At 39.9% G+C, this 19498-nt stretch overlaps 1 protein-coding gene across 2 annotated transcripts; it reads left to right on the plus strand.

The window, feature by feature from the left end:
- The first annotated feature begins 1512 nt into the window (after positions 1 to 1512).
- Positions 1513 to 17808, plus strand: CLUL1 (clusterin like 1). Of its 2 annotated transcripts, none has more exons than XM_030012078.2 (9): positions 1513 to 1647; positions 2564 to 2673; positions 3981 to 4129; positions 6716 to 6883; positions 8809 to 9253; positions 10525 to 10662; positions 14327 to 14541; positions 15695 to 15865; positions 17646 to 17808. In XM_030012078.2, exons 2-8 carry the CDS (start codon positions 2571 to 2573, stop codon positions 15860 to 15862), a joined length of 1386 nt encoding a protein of 461 aa, XP_029867938.1. In that variant the 5' UTR covers positions 1513 to 1647; positions 2564 to 2570; the 3' UTR covers positions 15863 to 15865; positions 17646 to 17808. The 2 variants fall into 2 exon arrangements, with proteins under 2 accessions (XP_029867938.1, XP_029867939.1); XM_030012079.2 differs by having other exon boundaries at positions 17651 to 17808.
- Positions 17809 to 19498: the final 1690 nt, after the last annotated feature.

Below are 19498 nucleotides of genomic sequence, written 5' to 3' on the forward strand. Positions count from 1 at the left end.
TATGTCTGACCAGAGACCCCCACAGAGACCTTCAGAAGCCGGGCAATTCTGAAAATAAGCAGTGATATCTGTGCCAGAGGCAGCCTCCAGCCTCTCTGCCCTGGGACAGGAGTGCTGCTCTCCCTCTCTGCAGGGTTGAGGCAGCCTGCTTTCTTGCCAGTTCCTGGGAACTATGGGTGATGTGTTGAAACTGCCCTTTTTGCTCTGGATTGAGTAAAGCTTTCTCTATATCGAGTCATGTCCAGAAAGGCCAACAGTAACTTTTTCTAGTAAATTAATATTAGCAAAGATAAATGCCAAAAATGAAGGGGCAAACTGTTGCACTAGGAGATTAAAGTCTTTGTTAGGCTTCATTACACATGTAGGCTAATAACACGCATTTCACAAGTGTCTGTAATAGTTTGTCTTCCTTTGTGCAAACCTATTTTCCATTTACTCTCTATCCTGAGCCAAGCACAAGGCCCAGAGAGGGAGACTGCCCCTTTTACTTCAGCCCAAGCCCCAGGGGTGCTTAGCAGACAGTCTGGCCAGGGGATTGCAAAGTCTGCAAGGGTGCCTGCTTGGTATTGCCAGAAAAGAGAACTTGAAAGGTTTTGTGTAGTAATGAGTCTTGGTCAAGGAGGACTTGCAGACTGAGGACTTGCAGTTCCCATTAGAGCTAACAGGTTCTCCACTCTTCCTGATAACACGTTTAAAAATAAAACCCTCAAATCTCTTGCCTAAGCAGCATTAATCATGCTAGATCTTAACCATCAATCATCACTTGGCTTTTATGAACTACGAGGTAAACAAAAAAGAATGGGATGTTTTAAAACTGCTGTTGCAGACCATGAGCTGCAGACCGCCCGTCTCCTCTTTGACTTCAAAGGAGTATTATTGCTGAACATCACAAGATGGGATATGATTTGCTAACGATACTTGTCCATAATTTATATCAAGCATCTGTTAGTATTTAAATTTCTCATTTCAAAGTATCCAAAACTTTATGCTGGTCAGATCCCAGACATATTTCACACACATGGATTAACTGAAGAAAATCAAGGTGGCAAACCCCCAAAACATTAGCAAGTATAATGATGTACAAATTGCCAAAATTTGCTTATCTTATATCAGACTCTACTCATAGAGCCTACATCATCTGCATTCCTGAATTTTTTCAATTTCTGTATCTTCAGAAGGTATACAAAGAAGGCCATTACATAATCCAGTGTTTTTTATAGCAAACTAAAACTACACTGAAGAGATTAAATGTTGGAAGCTATTCTTAGCCAAACTAATTGTAACAATTTCACTAAGAACATAAGCTGCAGATGTCACCTAAGGTAAAAAGCAAGATGATGGAAGAGCTAGTAAGACGAAAGGCTACCGACTACAGAAAAATAGCAGGTTCAAATTACATAAAATTATGGAATTCTGCCCAACGCTCCCCCTAGTGGTTTTGCCCACAGAGTTGAGCATGAAGTGCCATGCACGCAAAATCCTGCAGCCTAACGACAAAACGTCCCGTTAATAGGATTAAGTACCTTCTCATCAGATAAGTAGAACATGGCAAAATCCCTGACACTCCCAGCAATTAGATCAGAACACAGCCCGACCCCTTCCTGACGCGGGGAGCAATTTTGCAGAGGAAGTGTTTCAGTATTAACGGTAAATATGTTGGGGTTTTTTACTTTTCTTTGGTAATGGGTTTGTATTTCTTTGCAAAGTTAATTGTTTTTTTTCTAGAAATGTAAAGTTACAATATGCAAGTAACTATAGAAGTAAATCCAGGCTATAAATCAATCCAGGCTCTTAACTTACATACACATTTGTAGCTGATAACTGCATCTCCAAAAAGGCTATACTGGCTACAAAGGCACTTAAATACTGTGTTCACTTAATCAGATGAGAACTAGAAAGTGTAGTTGCACGGTTTCTAAAAAATAAACCTTTCTCCTCTAACTGCTTTTGGGAGGGAAATAAAGCAAATGGCATTTCTTTCCCCTATTTTGTAGGAATTTCTTTCAATTGCTGATGTGTTTGTTTACAAAAATGATCTAATCGCCAATTTCTTGGCACACCTATTATTGCAACTGCTATATTAAGTATTATCCTGAAGGACAATGAAAGGAATTGCATGTTTGGAGACAAGGAAGGGAACAACATTCTAGAAATTTCCCTTTTTAAATTTGGCAATAATGTTTAGCATGGATGCATTTACAATATGAGCTAAGAACATAGTGTGAGATCAGTAATTAGTGTGTTTCACAAGGTAGAAAAGGGACAGACTGAGCTGCATAAGCTTTTCGTTTTATATATATATGTCCTGATTCTCTTACACCACTCTGCAAACTCAGTGAAATGCATCTAGTTAGTCTGAATAGATAATTACAAATGAGGTCAGGCTTTTTACTCGTGTGTTTTCACTAACAATAGCATTTAGGTGCATGTTATAGATCTCAGAAACCATAGTTAAAGTAAAAAATAATGGGAACTTGTATAATACTTAGTAAACATTACACCTAGGCATTTGAGCATCATGAAGATCCTTACATTTAACTGCACCTACCTGCTTCTTTTACAGAAAGAACATGAAGTCCTCTTGGTTATTTATAATATATGTGCTATGGCTGAATGGTCATCAGTGTGCACCAACAAGGCAGGAGGAAATGAATCTCCGGGAAAACCTGAAGCGTATGTATGCTTTTTTTACCAGGGGTGTGCTGGAAGCCCTTGGGCCCACGTCTCCAGTCTCCTGGTGCATTTTGACTTCCACACTCACTGGTGTCAAGAGGATCCGCTTTCATGTGTGGAGCTTAGAAACCATCATATAGCTGACTACTTGCATCCACACACACACAATGGGGAGATAAGAACAACCGGGATGAGAAAGTAAAGGGATTAACAGATAAGCATCCCCTTACAAAAAAAGTATTTACAGCATTTTTATAGGTTATTTTGTCCCTCATAGATCATTAGAATATAAACTGAAGCCAAAATTCAATTAAACAAATTTTGAATTTTTTTTTTTTGTTTAAATAATCATTGAAAATGCTTATTCTACAATTATATACTTTGCTGGAAAACACGGTTACTACAAGTAATCGAAATAAAATGACTTAATTTAGAAAAAAGCAGCTATTATGCATATACTCACCATTAAGCATGGTTTTACTTTGTGGATAAGAATCCCAAGAGTAACAGCCATGAAATACTCCTTTGCTTCAGTCTACATTAATAATATTTCTGTAACAAACAAAAAGTTAGGGGAAGGGAAGAAAGATATAAGAGAAGAAATGACTGATGTGCTTTTGGCACTCTCAGAGATATGTGTTCTTTACTTGTTTTGTATAGCTCCAGTGATATTCAGGGTATTTCTGCAAAGGAAACAAATACAGATAAAGCATAGGCAATCATGCAGAGCTTCAAGGTGCAATGTCTGGGCCAACCCACGCTTTTGCCAAAACTCTATGGTCATTACTTCACAGGAAGTCTAGAGATTGTATTTTTCTGCAGGTTGAAGTCACCTGTAATCTACATTTTCAAAATGTAAAGGGAAGCTGTCACAGGCTGCTTGCAGATCAAAGATAAATATACAGGTCATTAGAAAACCGATGAGTAATCCTCGGAGTTATCCAAAACCCAGGATGAGGACCTGAGCAACCTCCTCTAGTTGACCCTGCTTTGAGCAGGGGGGTTGGACTCAATGATCTCCAGAGGCACCTTCCAGCCTCAACTGTTCTGGGATTCAGTGATCAGCACTGAGACAGCCCAGTATATAGCCTGAGTTACACACAGCTGATCCCTGGCAAAGGCTCTGGGCCAGGCACCTATCTGATGGAAATTGTCTTGGCTCTGTTATTCTGCATTCACTATCTCAAGATTTGGCTCTGCAACAGTAGGGAAACAGAGCTGTTTCATTCTCCTTTGTCATCAGTGCATGACAATTTGTGATAGTGTTAAAATCTGATTAAGTCACTGTATAATTTGGCTTTTTTTAGTATTATCTGAAGTTGGAGAGAAGTATGTAGATGAAGAAGTAAAGAAAGCCTTGACTGGTATTAAGCAGATGAAAATTATGATGGAAAGAAATGAAGATAAGCATGTAAATCTGATGAAAACCTTGAAGAAGAGCAGTGAAGAAAAACAGGTAACTGAAGTGCATCTGGGATTTTTTGTTTGTATTTTTGTTAAGTTGTGGCTATTTTTAATCAAAGATGAGGCAGGTCATACATGGATTTAGCCTACCTCCTGGAAGTAGTAGAGCATGCCATTGTGTTTAGGCCAATAAGCAACCCAGAAGGGATCCCTTGGTGTCTCCCCTTTTCTGGGAAGAATGTAAACCACGTTGTATGTACACTCTGAGCAGCATACATCCATCTCTTTATATGGTCACAGGATTGATAGGCAATCTGCTTCTGACCCTTTCTCTCACTGCCAGAAGAAAACTCTCATGGCACCTCTATAGAGGTTTTCACTGCCTGTTTCCTGGAAGCAGGAGTTGGGCCAATAGACATCATTTACTAGCCTACCAGGAACCTGGATGTTCACATTTCAGAAGAAGTTAAAACATTAGTTTATATTTGCCAATTTCTTAAGAAAAAGCTTGCCTGCTGGCAGGACCCTAGCAGACTGAGGCTTCAACCCTGAGGGAAGCTTTCAGACTGTGCTGGAATAAAGTACTGAACAAGAGCACCGCCTGCCTCACTGGCGCCTCTTCCAGATTGCATGGTTCTTTTGAAAGCTACATGTGAAAAGTTGCTGTTTTTCCTCAGAAATACAGCTTTCTAACTGAGTGGCATACTGTTAATTTTTCCCTGTGGCTGAATGTCTAAGCTATTTCTAAAACGAAACTGAAATAGTGAGCACTAGACAAAATACAGCTGAGTTACCACTAGTTAGCAAGTTACCTTCTCTCAGCCCATCCTGGTTGCAAGGTAAAACATGTTGTCTGACACAACTTTCCTTGAGATTTGAGCTCTCCCATTTTATTCTGCAGTTGGGAGGGAGCCAGCAGCAGCCTAGGCATAGTCAAGCTGATGGTGACCACCATGTGGAAATACCGAAGTTACACAGTAAAAGGAGACATTAAGTGCTGTATGTAGACTCAAACATTACTTTGGAGAGAGAACCTGAGTTTTGTAACATCTAGAAGGCACAGCTGCTGCAACAGCAATGTGTTGAATAAAGTATCGCACTTAACTGCTTATTTCTAGAAATCCCCTGCTTCACTGAATTCATGCCAAGGCAACTACAAGCAACTGTATAAAGATGTTTTGTGCAGAACGTCCAGCAGCTCAGCCCTGCATGTCTTTATACACCTCAGGCCACAAGATGTTTCCAAGCTTGCTTTGCAAACTTTTGACCTTCAGAAAAATATCAAAGCCACAAATGATAACGTGCTCTAGAGAAAGTACAGTGGATCAGGGGAATTTCCAATGTCCTAGTGCAATGCCTAGGCTCAGAGCCATGTGCTCAGATGATCCTGAGAAACAGACATCACTGTATATTTTAAAAAATACAAAGATCCTAACTATTGCTTTCAATGAAGTTGAAGGAAAATTCCCTCTTGTACCGACATCTGGTAGTTAGTTTAAACTATTTGTATTAGCAAGCCAAAAACTACCTGATAGCTTTCTAACATCTTTAGGAGCACCAGTACACTCCCATGATCTATGCTGTTGCTAGCTCTTACTGGATGATTTCATTTACACAGAACTTACATCCACAGCGAGAGTTCATAAAACACTGAATAAATGTATTAGAAAGATCAGAAAATAATAGACTATGAAGACTACAGTTACTGTCTCCACCAAGCACATTCTAACAGTTTTCTTTTCTGTCAGCCTCTTCTCTATTGAAATGCTGCCAGAAAGGAGTAAGACTGAGCAATTAAAAGGTTTCTGTCATACTTAGGAACAATTTGGAACATTTTTTGAAAACCTAAATTATTAAAATATCTTGTACTTGCAGAAAGAAATTAATGATGTGCAATCTACTTCTATAGGAAAAACTCTTCTGTCTTTCCATTGCCGAGTCTATTCTAAAATGCTGCTTCTGATCTGCTCAGCTTTGTGCTCTACCTGATGAAGAATGATCCAGTAAATAGAAGCAGCATTGTAAAATGCATCTTGTTTCCCTTCAGTATGGAAGGAGTGCCTCACAATTCCACAAGAGCAGGAAGAAACCCCCTCACTACTGTCTTTTGATTAGTATAATCCCAAACAGAGGAAATGCTATACTTCTACATATTTCCACATTAGAGAAAGAATTTCTGTATGGCAAGGACCTAGCCTCATGAAATATCAGTCCTTTAAAGAATAGAGCAAAGCAACAAAAAAAGGCTATTTGTGGAACAGATGAATACTGCAGATATGATATGGAGAAAAAATGATAAAAGTTGAGCACATGACCTTGTGAGAGGTTGAATTCTTCTTGCACAGAAAGATGTGTGTTTTTTTTCATAACCTCAGAGATCCAGCTAGACTGTAGAGATCCGTTTGGTTTTGTAGGCTGTGCCCTCTGAGAGAACAACATCAGAAAAACTCTGTAAGGAAAAGTTTTTCAATTTTCAGTTCCCTCCATATGTGACTGCAGCTGAGACAACCTACCCTAACGGTTAGGGATTAGCAAAAAAAGGAACCATAAATAGCCAAAATGAGTGATCAACACTGGGATAAGTAGTTAGAATATTAATCTGAAAATTGCCCTCAACTGAATCTTTTTTCTTACTTAGCAAGCCTTGCGACTTATGGATGAAGTAAAGGAAAGATTAGAAGAAGAAGAAAGACAATGTCAAGTATCCTTGAAAAATTTATGGGATGAATGTGAATCTTGTTTAGAAAGTACCTGCATGAGATATTATACAACTTGCAAACATGGTTTGTCAACATTTAGAACAAAGGTAGGAAGAAATTTTGTATCTGGAAATACTCTTGAATTCCCCTAACAGTTTTAGAGAGAGCACATCTTATTTTCTCAATACCCAGATCCGCCAGTTATATCAGGTTACTAAAATTAATTTGATTTGGAGAGTCTGGAAATGTGAAGTTTTATGGCAGAGATTACATGTGATTATATTCATTGAACATTGAGCCAAAATAAGTTCGGTTCCACCCTGGTGTGACTCCATGGACACTGTTTATTCCCCTGACTCCAACAGAGTCACTCCAGATGTACAGTGTTGTCTCTCACAGTAGGACTTGCATTAAGATGCTCAATAACTGTTTGTGAAAAATACCAGATAGATTCTTTACAGTCCGTCTGAAAATCAGCAGAGTTAAAAGTGTAGATATAGTTAGCAAAATTCCATGGGAAAAAAAAAATCACCTACTTATACAATATCATTCTTTCCTATATTTATTTTATTTTAAATCTACTCTTTAAGTAAGAAAATAGCTTTAAAATGGTTAACTGTTTTTTAATAAAGGAAACTGTCAGCAAAGGAGATTCCCCTAATTCTACCAGAAAGAAAACATGCTTTCCTGGCTGGCACGTTATTATTACAAGACTTAACAAAATTGTTATCACATTTTTTATTTAGGCATATGCTTTAAGTGCAGCTGAACAACTGAAACTGTGCAATTAATGCTACTAAAATTTTAGCCAGATTACCTAGCTTTCACATCCCCAGGCACTGAAAAATACAATAACTTAAAAATTAAACATGGTGTGTTTCAGAAGTGACAAGCTTTACAGCAAAGGTGTTTAACATTTGTGCATATTCTTAAAACTATTCAGGTAAAAATGTGGAAGATATTACATTTAAGACTATTGATGATGCTTTTGGCTTTTTAGATACCTCTCACAGATACCTCAAATATATCTCTTGGACTTTCAAGAGTCTGTGGATGTCACGTTGAAATTATTGCAGTAAAAGTTACAGACTGCACTGTCACTGTCTTTGACCATCTTGATAACTTCCTCAGTGAGCTATATGGTTTATCTGAAGCATTCAAAGTCAGAAATGTGTTGTGACCTAAATAATTCTAAAAAAAGGAGACAAAGACAATAGCTGTGGCTGATGACACACAGGAAGCAGGGGCAACACTGGCTTAGGTTGTTCCTGCAGTGCCGTTTCATAATTCACCTTCCCTCTGAGCTGGACTACTGGTCAGATCAAGCAGCTGATCTGATTTAAAAAAAAAAAAAAGTAAATGTATATCTATATGTGTGTGTTTGGCAGGGTGCTTCTTAACCCTTACCAGTTTTCTAACGCCATGAAGCGTGACTCCACAAAACACTACATCTTCTCAGGCAAAGGTAGGGTATTAAAGCATGGAGCAGGGAACCAGTGGCTGAGACCCAGGGACCGGGAACTTGGTAAAGCAGTCGACCCTCAGCCTCTTCCATCATCAAACCATGGACCCGGAGCCACTGTTCCATTGATTTTAATGGGTTTCAGTTTGCACAAGGATGTGAGGACTTGGCCATTGGTGAGGGAGGGTAGGGTGTTTACAGACCACAGCGAGAACAATCACCTTCTGTTCCCTACACTGCACATAAGTAGCACAGAAATGTTTCCAAGATAAAGTCCAAATTGTTTGTTGGAAGAAACCCAAACGCCAATACTAACTTTGAGCCTCCACAGATTAAAGGCCAACTGGCAACCCTTTTACTCCAGATCTGATTTGGAGCTAATGATTTAGACTGAATGTACTTTCACTCTTTAGAGTCTAGTGTCTTAAATTTGGAGAACATGCTATTTGTAGTTATCAAGAGGGCATTGTTTCTATGGGTATATGAAAGAGAAAAATTAGAGCCACTTCCCTGAGAGATGAAAAACTGAAAACTTGTCAGGCAGCTGATCTATCTCCTTCTTATAAACAGGTTGAAGATTTTTTGAGGAAAATACCTCCACTCATTTTTACTTTTCATGAGGATCAAGGAAAAGACATCCAGTTTAACGAAAAGCCTGACAAAGAGGATACTCAGCTAGTAAAAATGGAAGATTTATTTAGCCAACTATTATTGGACATGGGCTCAATATTTGACAGAAGTTTCATTTTTTTTAAGCAGATGCAAAAAGAGTTTGACCAGTCTTTTCAGACATATTTCATGTCTGATCTGGACTTGAATGAGTCCCCCAGCATGCCAGCTTTACCTGAGGACACCCCCAGAAATGATGGCTCACAGAAAGGCTGGGGTATACCTGGCTTCTTACAGATAGTTTTTGATTTCAGTAAGACGGTGTTTGAAGGTGTTACCGAGGTGATTACCGAAGTATTTGATGAATACAGAGATAACAGAAGAAATGTGCCAGAACAAGCCAAAGGCAAGTGTTAGAAAATGAAAATTAACTGCACTGTCAATGACATCAGATCCCTCGGGACTGCTAAACTATGTTTAATGATTCAGTTTGCGGTACGTTAGTCTGAGATACTTTATGAAAGCTCTGGAGGCTTTCTTGGTTAAATAGGCATGGGTCAAGGATAACTTTATTGGTTAAATGAAAAGGTACAAATCACCTAGAAATCTCAGAGAAATGTCACAGGGGGACTGATGGGTCCTACACAGCCTGATTTTCATGGCAATTCTCAAAGCATTTGCAGGAGTTCTTCAGGAGCACTGGAATTCACGATGGATGCAGGTTTTCATAAAACTGACAGGTCTGATCTCAGCATTTGTCAGGATATGATTTGTATCATATCATATTGACATGTCACCAATTCTGAAAAAAAAGAGGGTAATTCTGTGAGATGTCAAGGGATATCCCTGCCCTTGCCAAATGACATTAAGCTCAGCCAGGCAGCTGCAAGCCCTGTTCCAGGCTACCATAGCAATGCAGCGTGACAATCAAATACAGACTAGCCATCATGTTTTCCAGTGACCAGAAAAATTCTGGGCATAACATTGGTTTCAGATGATAACTCTCAATGGAGGAAAAAACACATGGTCAACTTTTAGAATACAAATAAGCCTTATCCTTCGTATCTTACTAGTGCAAATAGAAAAACAAGCATCATTCAAATACATGCTGGTGCCTGTCTATAAGGACATCACAGTAAGCACATGCCATAACTCTGAGTGGCAGGTGACATAACCATTATATGGTCATAGGAAATACAAAGTTAAGGGATTCTTCAACAGCATTTTTTAATTTTTCCTGTATCATGACCCATGTTACCTCAGAAATAAGCTTTGGTACTGTGCTCTCATCTAGCTGTATGTGATTATGAAGCATCTTGACTTCTAAGGGTCAAAAAGATCTTACCAGAACTCACATGTTGTAGAAATAACGTGTAATAATATTAGCAATTGTTTGGCTATTAGTGGGCAATACGCTACTATGACTTTATAAGGGAGTGTGCTATAGTGGCATGAATTCCTTGAAAGAAAACATGTTTTCTATCTTCTCCAGACTTCTACTTTTTAAAGCTTTATTCCTTTTTTTTTTTTTTTTTGGGGGGGGGGGCAGGATTTATGCCAGATATTTTGGATTAAGGGCAAGAAATTATATTCTAGCACACAGAGTAGGTAACAAACGTATACTTATCAAGACCCTAAGCTTAACAGCACTCTAAAAATACTGTGACTTCATTCTAGATCCTGACAGAAGTGGCATGTTCTCAAAAATTGTGTCAGGGCACCAGAGACCTCTGTGCAGAGAGCTTCAGGAGAACTCCTCTGGATGCCCCCAGTTTCGTGAGAGATGTCAGAAATGTCAAGACAATCTTTTGCATGGTAAATAGCTATTTTCCGGTTTTTTTTCTGTAATGCGTTGATCACTGATTTGTAGATTTTGAGGCTGTCATTTTCTACTGTGCTGTTTCCTTTTTTTTTTTTTTTTAATTAACATTCGGTCACTGAGTTTTTACTGTAACTATGGATACAAACACTATTCCTCATTCCAGATGATTTCAATTACCTTTCCCCACTGTCTCCACAGAGTGTCAGTATAACTCAGTTGTTAACATACCGCTGGAGGTCCAAAGTTCTACACTCTATAACAAAGTACCTATGTATTTTGTTAGTTACCATACTGTAGAGAAGCAAGAGGTCAGTCAGTAATCGGTCCTGCCTGGGTGCAGAAGTGCTGAGCAGAAAGTGAGGACAAGCTCGAACTCCTGACACCCGCTTCTCCTGCAGAAAATCAGATGTAACATCAGGTAGCATTCAGCTCCTCACAAGGAAAGCAAGCGCTGAAGAGCCTGTAATTATTCTTTGTTGAACCATGTTGGCAAACAGCACTGACATGAAGGACAAAAAGGGTACTGCTTGTCCGTATGTAAGAAGATGGCAAAGCTCTGGCATGCACCCTCCATGGGCATGTGGAAAAAATTCAGACACTGCATCACCTAGAACTGCTCTCAGGACTCCCGCTGCAGCATAACACATCTGTATTTCCAGAATTATTTAGGTCTTAAAAGCCACAGAATATGCTTAAACCCAAATGTCTTCAGAATATCTCCACTGCAGCAAATACTAATGATCCAATGACACATTTTGAAAAGTGTATCAGACTACTTCCATCTCACTAAAAATATCTTTTTGTCTACAACTGTGTTATTACAGATACCAATTTGCATCTGTGGTCCGAAGGTGTCCCTTGACAGTACTATTTGACAGAGAATAAATTGAATTTTTACACAGTAATTTTTGTATAGGTTTAACATAACATTCTTGTTTAAAATCTGTATTTTAGTGAAGAAAAAACCAGCAATCTTCAGTTCTGAATTCATGGCAGATGATACTAGTCACATACTAATGTCTAGCTATTGTTAGATAAATATTAGGCCTTAACAATCAACAGGAATACTAACATACACTACAGGCTTTCTTGTAATAACATGTATCACAGAATCATAGAATAGTTTGGGTTGGAAGGGACCTTTCAAGGTCATCTAGTCCAACCCCCCTGCAATAAGCAGGGACATCTTCAACTAGATCAGGTTGCTCAGAGCCCTGTCCAACCTGGCCTTGAATGTGCCCAGGGATGGGGCATCTACCACCTCTCTGGGCAACCTGTTCCAGTGTTTCACCACCCTCATCATAGAAAATTTCTTCCTTCTATCTAGGCTAAATCTACCCTCTTTTACGTTAAAACCATTACCCCTTGTCCTATCGCAACAGGCCCTACTAAAAAGTCTGTCCCCATCTTTCTTGTAAGCCACCTTTAAGTACTGGAAGGCTGCAGTAAGGTCTCCCCGGAGCCTTCTCTTCTCCGGGCTGAACAACCCCAGCTCTCTCAGCCTGTCCTCACAGGAGAGGTGTTCCATCCCTCTGATCATTTTTGTGGTCCTCCTCTGGACCCGCTCCAAGAGGCCCATGTCTTCCCTGTGCTGAGGACCCCAGAGCTGGAGGCAGCACTCCAGGTGGGGTCTCACCAGAGCGGAGCAGAGGGGCAGAATCCCCTCCCTCGACCCGCTGGCCACGCTGCTCTGGATGCAGCCCAGGGTACGGCTGGCTTTCTGGGCTGCGAGCACACGTTGCTGGCTCATGTCCAGCTTTTCATCCACCAGTACCCCCAAGTCCTTCTCTGCAGAGCTGCTCTCAATCCCTTCATCCCCCAGCCAGTATTGATACCAGGGATTGCCCCAACCCATGTGCACAACCTTGCACTTGGCCTTGCTGAACCTCACGAGGTTCACACGGGCCCACTTCTCGAGCTTGTCCAGGTCCCTCTAGATGGCATCCTGACCCTCCGACATGTCAACCGTACCACTCAGCTTGGTGTCATCTGCAAACTTGCTGAGGATGCACTCAGGGAAGAGATTGTTCCCCTGCATTTGGCACTGGTGAGGACACATCTTGAGTACTGTGTTCAGTTTTGGGCCCCTCACTACAGGAAAGACATTGAGGTGTTGGAGTGTGTCCAGAGAAGGGCAACCAAGTTGGTGAGGGGCCTGGAGCACAAGTCTTAGGAGGAGCGGCTGAGGCAACTGGGGCTGTTTAGTCTGGAGAAAAGGAGGCTGAGGGGAGACCTTATCACTCTCTACAACTACCTGAAAGGGGGTTGTAGTGAGGTGGGTGCTGGTCTTTTCTGTCAGATGCTGGAGATAGGACGAGAGGAAATGGCCTCAAGTTGCGGCAGGGGAGGTTTAGGTTGGATATTAGGAAAAATTTCTTTACTGAAAGGGTTGTCAGGTATTGGAACAGGCTGTCCAGGGAAGTGATTGAGTCACCATCCCTGAAGGTATTCAAAAAGCGCGTAGACAAGGTACTCCAGAACATGGTTTAGTGGGCATGGATGATGGTTGGACTAGATGATCTTGAAGGTCTTTTCCAACCTAAATGATTCTATGATTCTATGTCATTGATGAAGACATTAAGCAGTACTGGTCCCAATACGGACCCCTGAGGGACATCACTTGTCATCGATCTCCATCTGGACATTGAGACATTGACCACTACCCTCTGGGTGTGACCATCCAATCAATTCCTCATCCACTGAACAGTCCATCCATCAAATCTGTATCTCTCCAATTTAGAGAGAAGGATGTTGTGAGGGGCCATGTCAAAGGCCTTACAGAAGTCCAGATAGACAACATCCATAGCTCTTCCCCTGTCCACTGATGTAGTCACTCCATCATAGAAGGCCACTATTTTGGTCAGGCAGGACTTGCCCTTGGTGAAGCCATGCTGGCTGTCTCGAATCACCTCCCTGTCCTCCATGTGCCTTAGCATAGCTTCTAGGAGGATCTGTTCCATGATCTTCCCAGGCACAGAGGTGAGGCTGACTGATGGGTAGTTCCCAGGGTCCTCCTTTTACCCTTTTTAAAAATCGGTGCAATGTTTCCCTTTTTCCAGTCACCAGGGACTTCTTCACCTGACAGCCATGACTTCTCAAATATCATGGAGAGTAGCTTGGCAACTACATCAGCCAGTTCCCTCAGGACTCTGGGATGCATCTCGTCAGGTCCCATAGACTTACATATATTCAGGTTCCTTGGGTGGTGTTGAACCTGATCTTCTCTTACTGTGGGAGGGACTTTGCTACCCCAGTCCCTGCCTTGCAGTCTGTATACTTGGGATGACAATGGAATATGAACCATTAAAAAAAAAAAAGATTACGTACGAGGAGATTATGGAGTTGCTATATGTAAAATCTACCAGTTCTTATGTAGCATAACAAAATCTATTGCCATGAAATATGACATAAACCTAAAAGTACTTGGTAAGTCATTGTAATACAGCAAATGGGATAATTAATCCATTTAGTCATTAGGAGCCTGAACTAAATCTACCAAAATAGGTCAGCAAGAATTACTCTTTTTTTTTAGCATTATTTAAACACCAACTCAAAATATGCCCCCTTTTTTACAGTTTTCTATACTTCACATAGAAAGACAAAGTACAAGAGACGTTACTTTCCTATAAGCTTTATGCTGGTTGTCTTTTCTAACAGATTGCCCAAACGTTCCCGAACTGCACATAAAGTTTGATGAAGCCTTTAAGCTGGTTAATCTCTCAGGGGAGCAGTATGAGCAGATTCTCCAGGTGGTTCAGCGTCATACAGAAGACACTTCCTACTTACTGAACAAAATGAAAGAAAGATTTGGGTGGGTGTCTGAGTTATCCAACATGACCATTGGACCAGAAAACATTTTCAATATAGTTAAGGTAAGGGTTGTCTTCTGAAGGGAGCTATTGCACAGTGCTGTCTTTGACGTATGCTTTGCTCCTACTTACGCTCTTGGGGATTGTGGATGTTTGTACACGTGTAATGTTTGGTTATTACAATACAAAGTTCCTACTCATCTTGAATTTATGTATGCTTGATAATCTCTCGATGAGCTGAAACTCCAGAGATTAGAAACTATTTTGCTCTAAATCCTTTTAGTCTGAGAGATGGCTGACAGGCTAACCTGAATCACTGTCTGATTAAGAGTAAATTGACACTAGCAGCTTTGACTGGCCTCAGATTACCTTCACAGATAAATTTCACTGTACCAGTCAGTAACACATCCTTATTGGATCACTGAATATTTAGCTATATGTCTATGTCTGTACCTATATATCCCAAAGCTCAAAGAAGGCAAATGTTATGCAGATTATTGCAGTGGAAGCTGCGTATCTGTAACAGCATCTGTCAATATTCCAATAACTACATCATGATTAACTATATCTCACACACAAGAATATATCCAAGGTAAATTCAATCCATTTTCCTGGGCAAGGGATAAATCCTATTCTCCCTTCCAACTCAGATATCCAACGTACTACTATTACTAACGTACTACTATTACTACAAGAACTTTATATGAAATGATTGTGCAATCCACCAAAAAAGCACAAAACAAGGAACAAGGGGCCAGACAATATTTAAGCACTATTTCCCAAACGAGCCTGAGCTATCTGCTCTAGAAAAATAATGATACAGAACTAAGTCTGGTTTAGAAAAACACATAGGAATTAGTAACTTCAATCACACAAACTTCGTCTTGAAATTAGTGGGATGACTCACTCACAAGTTTTCATTAGGAGAACAGAACCTCTTTATAGATGTAGTCCATGGTATAAATATTAACATGCAGTTCTTTAATATGGTCTTGCACTGCTGTGTCAGCTCTTCTCACCACCTACCATAAGCTTTGGTATGAATTCAGACACCCACCGTCTTTTCAGAAGAAAGTAATTTAAGAAAGTAGACAAGTCTAAAATATTCCTCTATTTAATTTTCCCCTATTAAAGACAGTAGGCACAGTAGGTATAAACAAAACTGAAAGTACACAGTAGTTTGTAGTGTCTAAAGTACTGATTTGTTCTCTTCTAGGTGGTACCTGGGGATCCCTCTGGTAAAAATGAAACTGTGGTAGATGTGAATGTTCTGACTTCACCTACTTTCACCATTAAAGTTCCTCCCAATTTAGACCCAAGGAGTGCTGAATTCATTGAATACATAGCTGGAAAAGCACTGCAACTATATAAGCAGAATTTTTAAGAGGTAAGTTCATTCTTTTTCCTTTCACAGAGAATGCAATTCTTCATAAAGAGGTGCTTACATTGCAATAAACTTTAGTTGGAACAGGATTTAGTCTTGCTATATACAAGACCGTCTCCTCAGGAACGACACATTGATTTAGACAAACACAGGCATTACGGAAAACAAACCCAAACACTCAATATTCTAGTCTGCAAAACATAGACATGATGATATTAAAAGATTTGACTTATTTAACTGTGAAACCCTTGATCTTTAAGTAACATCTGGGATGAGGTAATGTGATGATAAATATTCCCTCAGAAGAGGATTGCCTCACAACCATAGTCCAGAGCCTTGGCACTGGAAACCACGTCTTCATGTTCATTAATCACGAATTAACTGGAATTACCACTATTCATTATGGTTTTTATTTTTGGCGGAGTTTAAGAGTGTGCTCCATATTATTTTTGATGATAAAGGAGTGCAAAGTTAGAGTCAGCACCAGGTCTTGAAAGAGCTCTCTTACCATAACATTTTCCCATTAGCAGCACTCTGCTCAGATTAACAGTGTTTATATAGAGTCTGCCATTTGACTCATAGGAACATGCACAGAAAGATCCTTCTCATGGGCTTCTAACCATTTTTGTAGAAAGGGCTCACACAGGCCCCTCTCCATGCTTAAGAGATTTCCAGATGGGGAGGGAAGAACCAGGCAGAGAGGCAGGTCTAAACAATGCTTCATATTCTCTAACCTCACAGGGAATCTCCATGAAAGATGGGGTGGTTTCAGGTGACATCATGCTGTTGTGGGGCTAGCCAGCCACTAAGGGAAACCCAGGGGGCTCTGGGATGCACAGCTCTGGTGGCCTCCGACTGTCACAGTTGGCTCTCCCAGGGGCCAGAGACACAAGACACACGAGACCTACAGGCAAATCACTGCAGTGTCCCCCCAGTCTTCTGAGGAGGCACTAGATTTGGACTTGGCTCCTCTTTAGGTCATGGGTGCCTGGCATTCTCATCTCAGCAAATAAAGCATGACCTGAAGCACACAGAAGTCTCAGGAGGCACATAAAAAGGATTCAATATTAACAAAGTAGATGAAGAAAGAAAATTACAGCATTTCATATTGATTCTGGTTGTTCTTTGGAGGTCAGACTCACCATTTTTAAACAGATGAAAGAAATCACTTCCACCAGAGAGGCTGACGTGGGCTGCAGAATTTAGACAGAATATAAGATGCCTCACCATGAACTTTGCTTGGGTAAATATTGATGAAGTTATGTGTACATTATATTGAAAATACAAACTTTTTTAATATTTATAAATGTATCAAATAAAATGCTAAGCACAATTTCTCTACAGTTTTTCTTCAAAATTCTCTGTAATTTATATGCAGTTATTGATGATACATACCCTTTCAGGTCACACAGGCCTAATGATGACAATATTCATTTCCTTAGTCTTATTATGATTTTTAGCCTGAATCTTAGTCTGATTTTCCTGTGCAACATATCTTGTGTAGCCATTTCATACCTGAGAAAGTAAGTGGCATTAATTTCCAAATCACAATACAATTTTCCGTTCATTTTGCACAACAGATTTAGGGTACATGAAAGTGGGATGAAAGGGAAGGATCTGTAAGAAGGGAAAAAGAGAAAAAAAATCTGTTTCTCTGTGGTTTTTAAGTCATGTATGTTTCTATAGCAGGGCACTGATACATTCCACATACACTTACTTTTCTAACATCTTTTTTTCAGTCCAAAACCAAAATGTTTAATAAATTTATTGTTTTTTCTCCTAGGAAAGAAGAGGCATGAAATCTTTCTTCCTGAAATCCAGTATATACTCCCTAGGTGAAATACCCCTAAGCATGACGTACAGATAGTTGTTAAATGTTGATGGTTAATATAGTTGCATATAAATAAAATTTTGCTTAATAAATACTGTGAGATATGAGCTAGCAACCAAAGACTGTAGAAATATTTTCACTCAAAACCAAATTCAAATCCATTTTAATATTCATTTATTTAGATAAAATGTTATTTATGTTGTAATCTTTGATAACCAGCTATGGCCCTGGTTATGCAAAGATTTAAAGAAATAATCAGCTGTACGCATACAAATAATTCCTATTTGCACACTTAAATTCAAGCACATTCTTAAGCCTTTTCAAGATTGGTCCCTACAGATGTTGCACATTCAGCTATGTCTGAATCAACCAAATTTCCATATGCATGCAGCATATTATTTTCCAATGAAAATGTTCCATTTATTTTTCCAGTTGCTTCTGATGTTTATCACATACAGTAAATGACTTTTCTGAATATGCAGTAATGAGTAAGTCTTCTGCCTTTGGCATTTCTTACTTGTAGTTTGCTTCTGGAGTTAATTTTTTAATTAATTAACAGGGAAGCCTTTATCAGAAAAGATGTTTGTTTTTTCCTAAATTATACACATTAGCTTTCAATGTTTTTTTCAAATTATAATAAAGGTTAAGAACTGATATATCTCCCAGTTAGAAGCAGAGCTCTATGTGATTTGGCTTCATTTGCTGTGCCTGGCATTTCTAAACATTTTTTGCAGTTATATTCACCATTTCCAACTGTATCTCTGCTAAATAAATTGTATTCATTTCAAAGTGTACAAACCCGTCTATATCAGATACGAATACAGAAAAATAACAGTACCCTAAATACACCATACCTTTTCCTTTACTTCTATACATGCAAGTAAGTATACATTTATACAAGAAAAAGACCATTTTGTTGTTTTAATTAGTGGGAAAGATATGTTTTCCTGCCTGCTGTTAAGGAGAAGTAGCATTTTCTTGTCCACAGTCCTCCATTCCATTCAACCTCCCTTATACATGCCTCTATTACAGGCTCCTAATCATGAGAGATTAGCAGTCATAACTCCTGTAATCACACCAGTTGTCAGAAAGTTGGGCTTTATCTGAGAGATAAGTGAATCTTACAAAATGCTTGACTTCTAAGATATACTAACAAAGAAATATTCAGAGAAGAGTCAGTTTGTTTTGACTAACAGAGAGGTACACCTAGAAAAACTTCAGAGGACACCACATTGGGAGCAGTTGCAATCAGTGTGGAAGACACGGGTCAGAGTGCAAAATGACACTGAGAAATGGGAGAGAGAAGCTGAGATCAACAAGATGAAACTCAATAAAAGCAAGTGCCAAGTACTGCCCTTAGCAAGAAAGCAAATGTGTAAACAAAATATGAAGCAGGAAGCAGCTAATGTGTGGCATAAAAGGATCTCGGCTGTAAAAGAGCAGGTCAGTGTAACACTGCCACAACACAGAAGGCAAGCCCATGCGTGGGGCACGGCACTGCAGGAGCACCACACCAAAGACAAGGGAGGCCGGCCGCAGGCTGAACTCGGGCCTGTGGCGGTTTGGGATGTCCTGGCTGGAGGGTTCCCTTGCCAGACACGTGTGGCCTTCCAGGCCCAGCTGCAGGCTTCAGCTGTGTTCAGCTCTGAAATGGAAACACCTGAGGCTGCAGAGAGAGGGAAGATGACAAATGCCAACAGCACCTTCCAGAACGAGAAGAGCCTGGAGAGCCGTTATTTTGCCCTTGGGGCAGAACAAGGTAAAATCAGCACGGTTTGGAGCACAGACTTGGGTTAGGTGCTCAG

The sequence above is a fragment of the Aquila chrysaetos genome, chromosome 4, assembly GCF_900496995.4.
Source record: "Aquila chrysaetos chrysaetos chromosome 4, bAquChr1.4, whole genome shotgun sequence".
Lineage (NCBI taxonomy): Eukaryota > Metazoa > Chordata > Aves > Accipitriformes > Accipitridae > Aquila > Aquila chrysaetos.

What these genes read in the sequence shown, in the direction of transcription:
- CLUL1 (XM_030012078.2), top strand. Translation starts at nt 2,571, where the DNA reads ATGAAGTCCTCTTGGTTATTTATAATATATGTGCTATGGCTGAATGGT. An exon ending in TCTCCGGGAAAACCTGAAGC is followed by an intron (nt 2,674 to 3,980) that starts GTATGTATGCTT and finishes GGCTTTTTTTAG; the next exon opens with TATTATCTGAAGTTGGAGAG. An exon ending in AGAGCAGTGAAGAAAAACAG is followed by an intron (nt 4,130 to 6,715) that starts GTAACTGAAGTG and finishes TTTCTTACTTAG; the next exon opens with CAAGCCTTGCGACTTATGGA.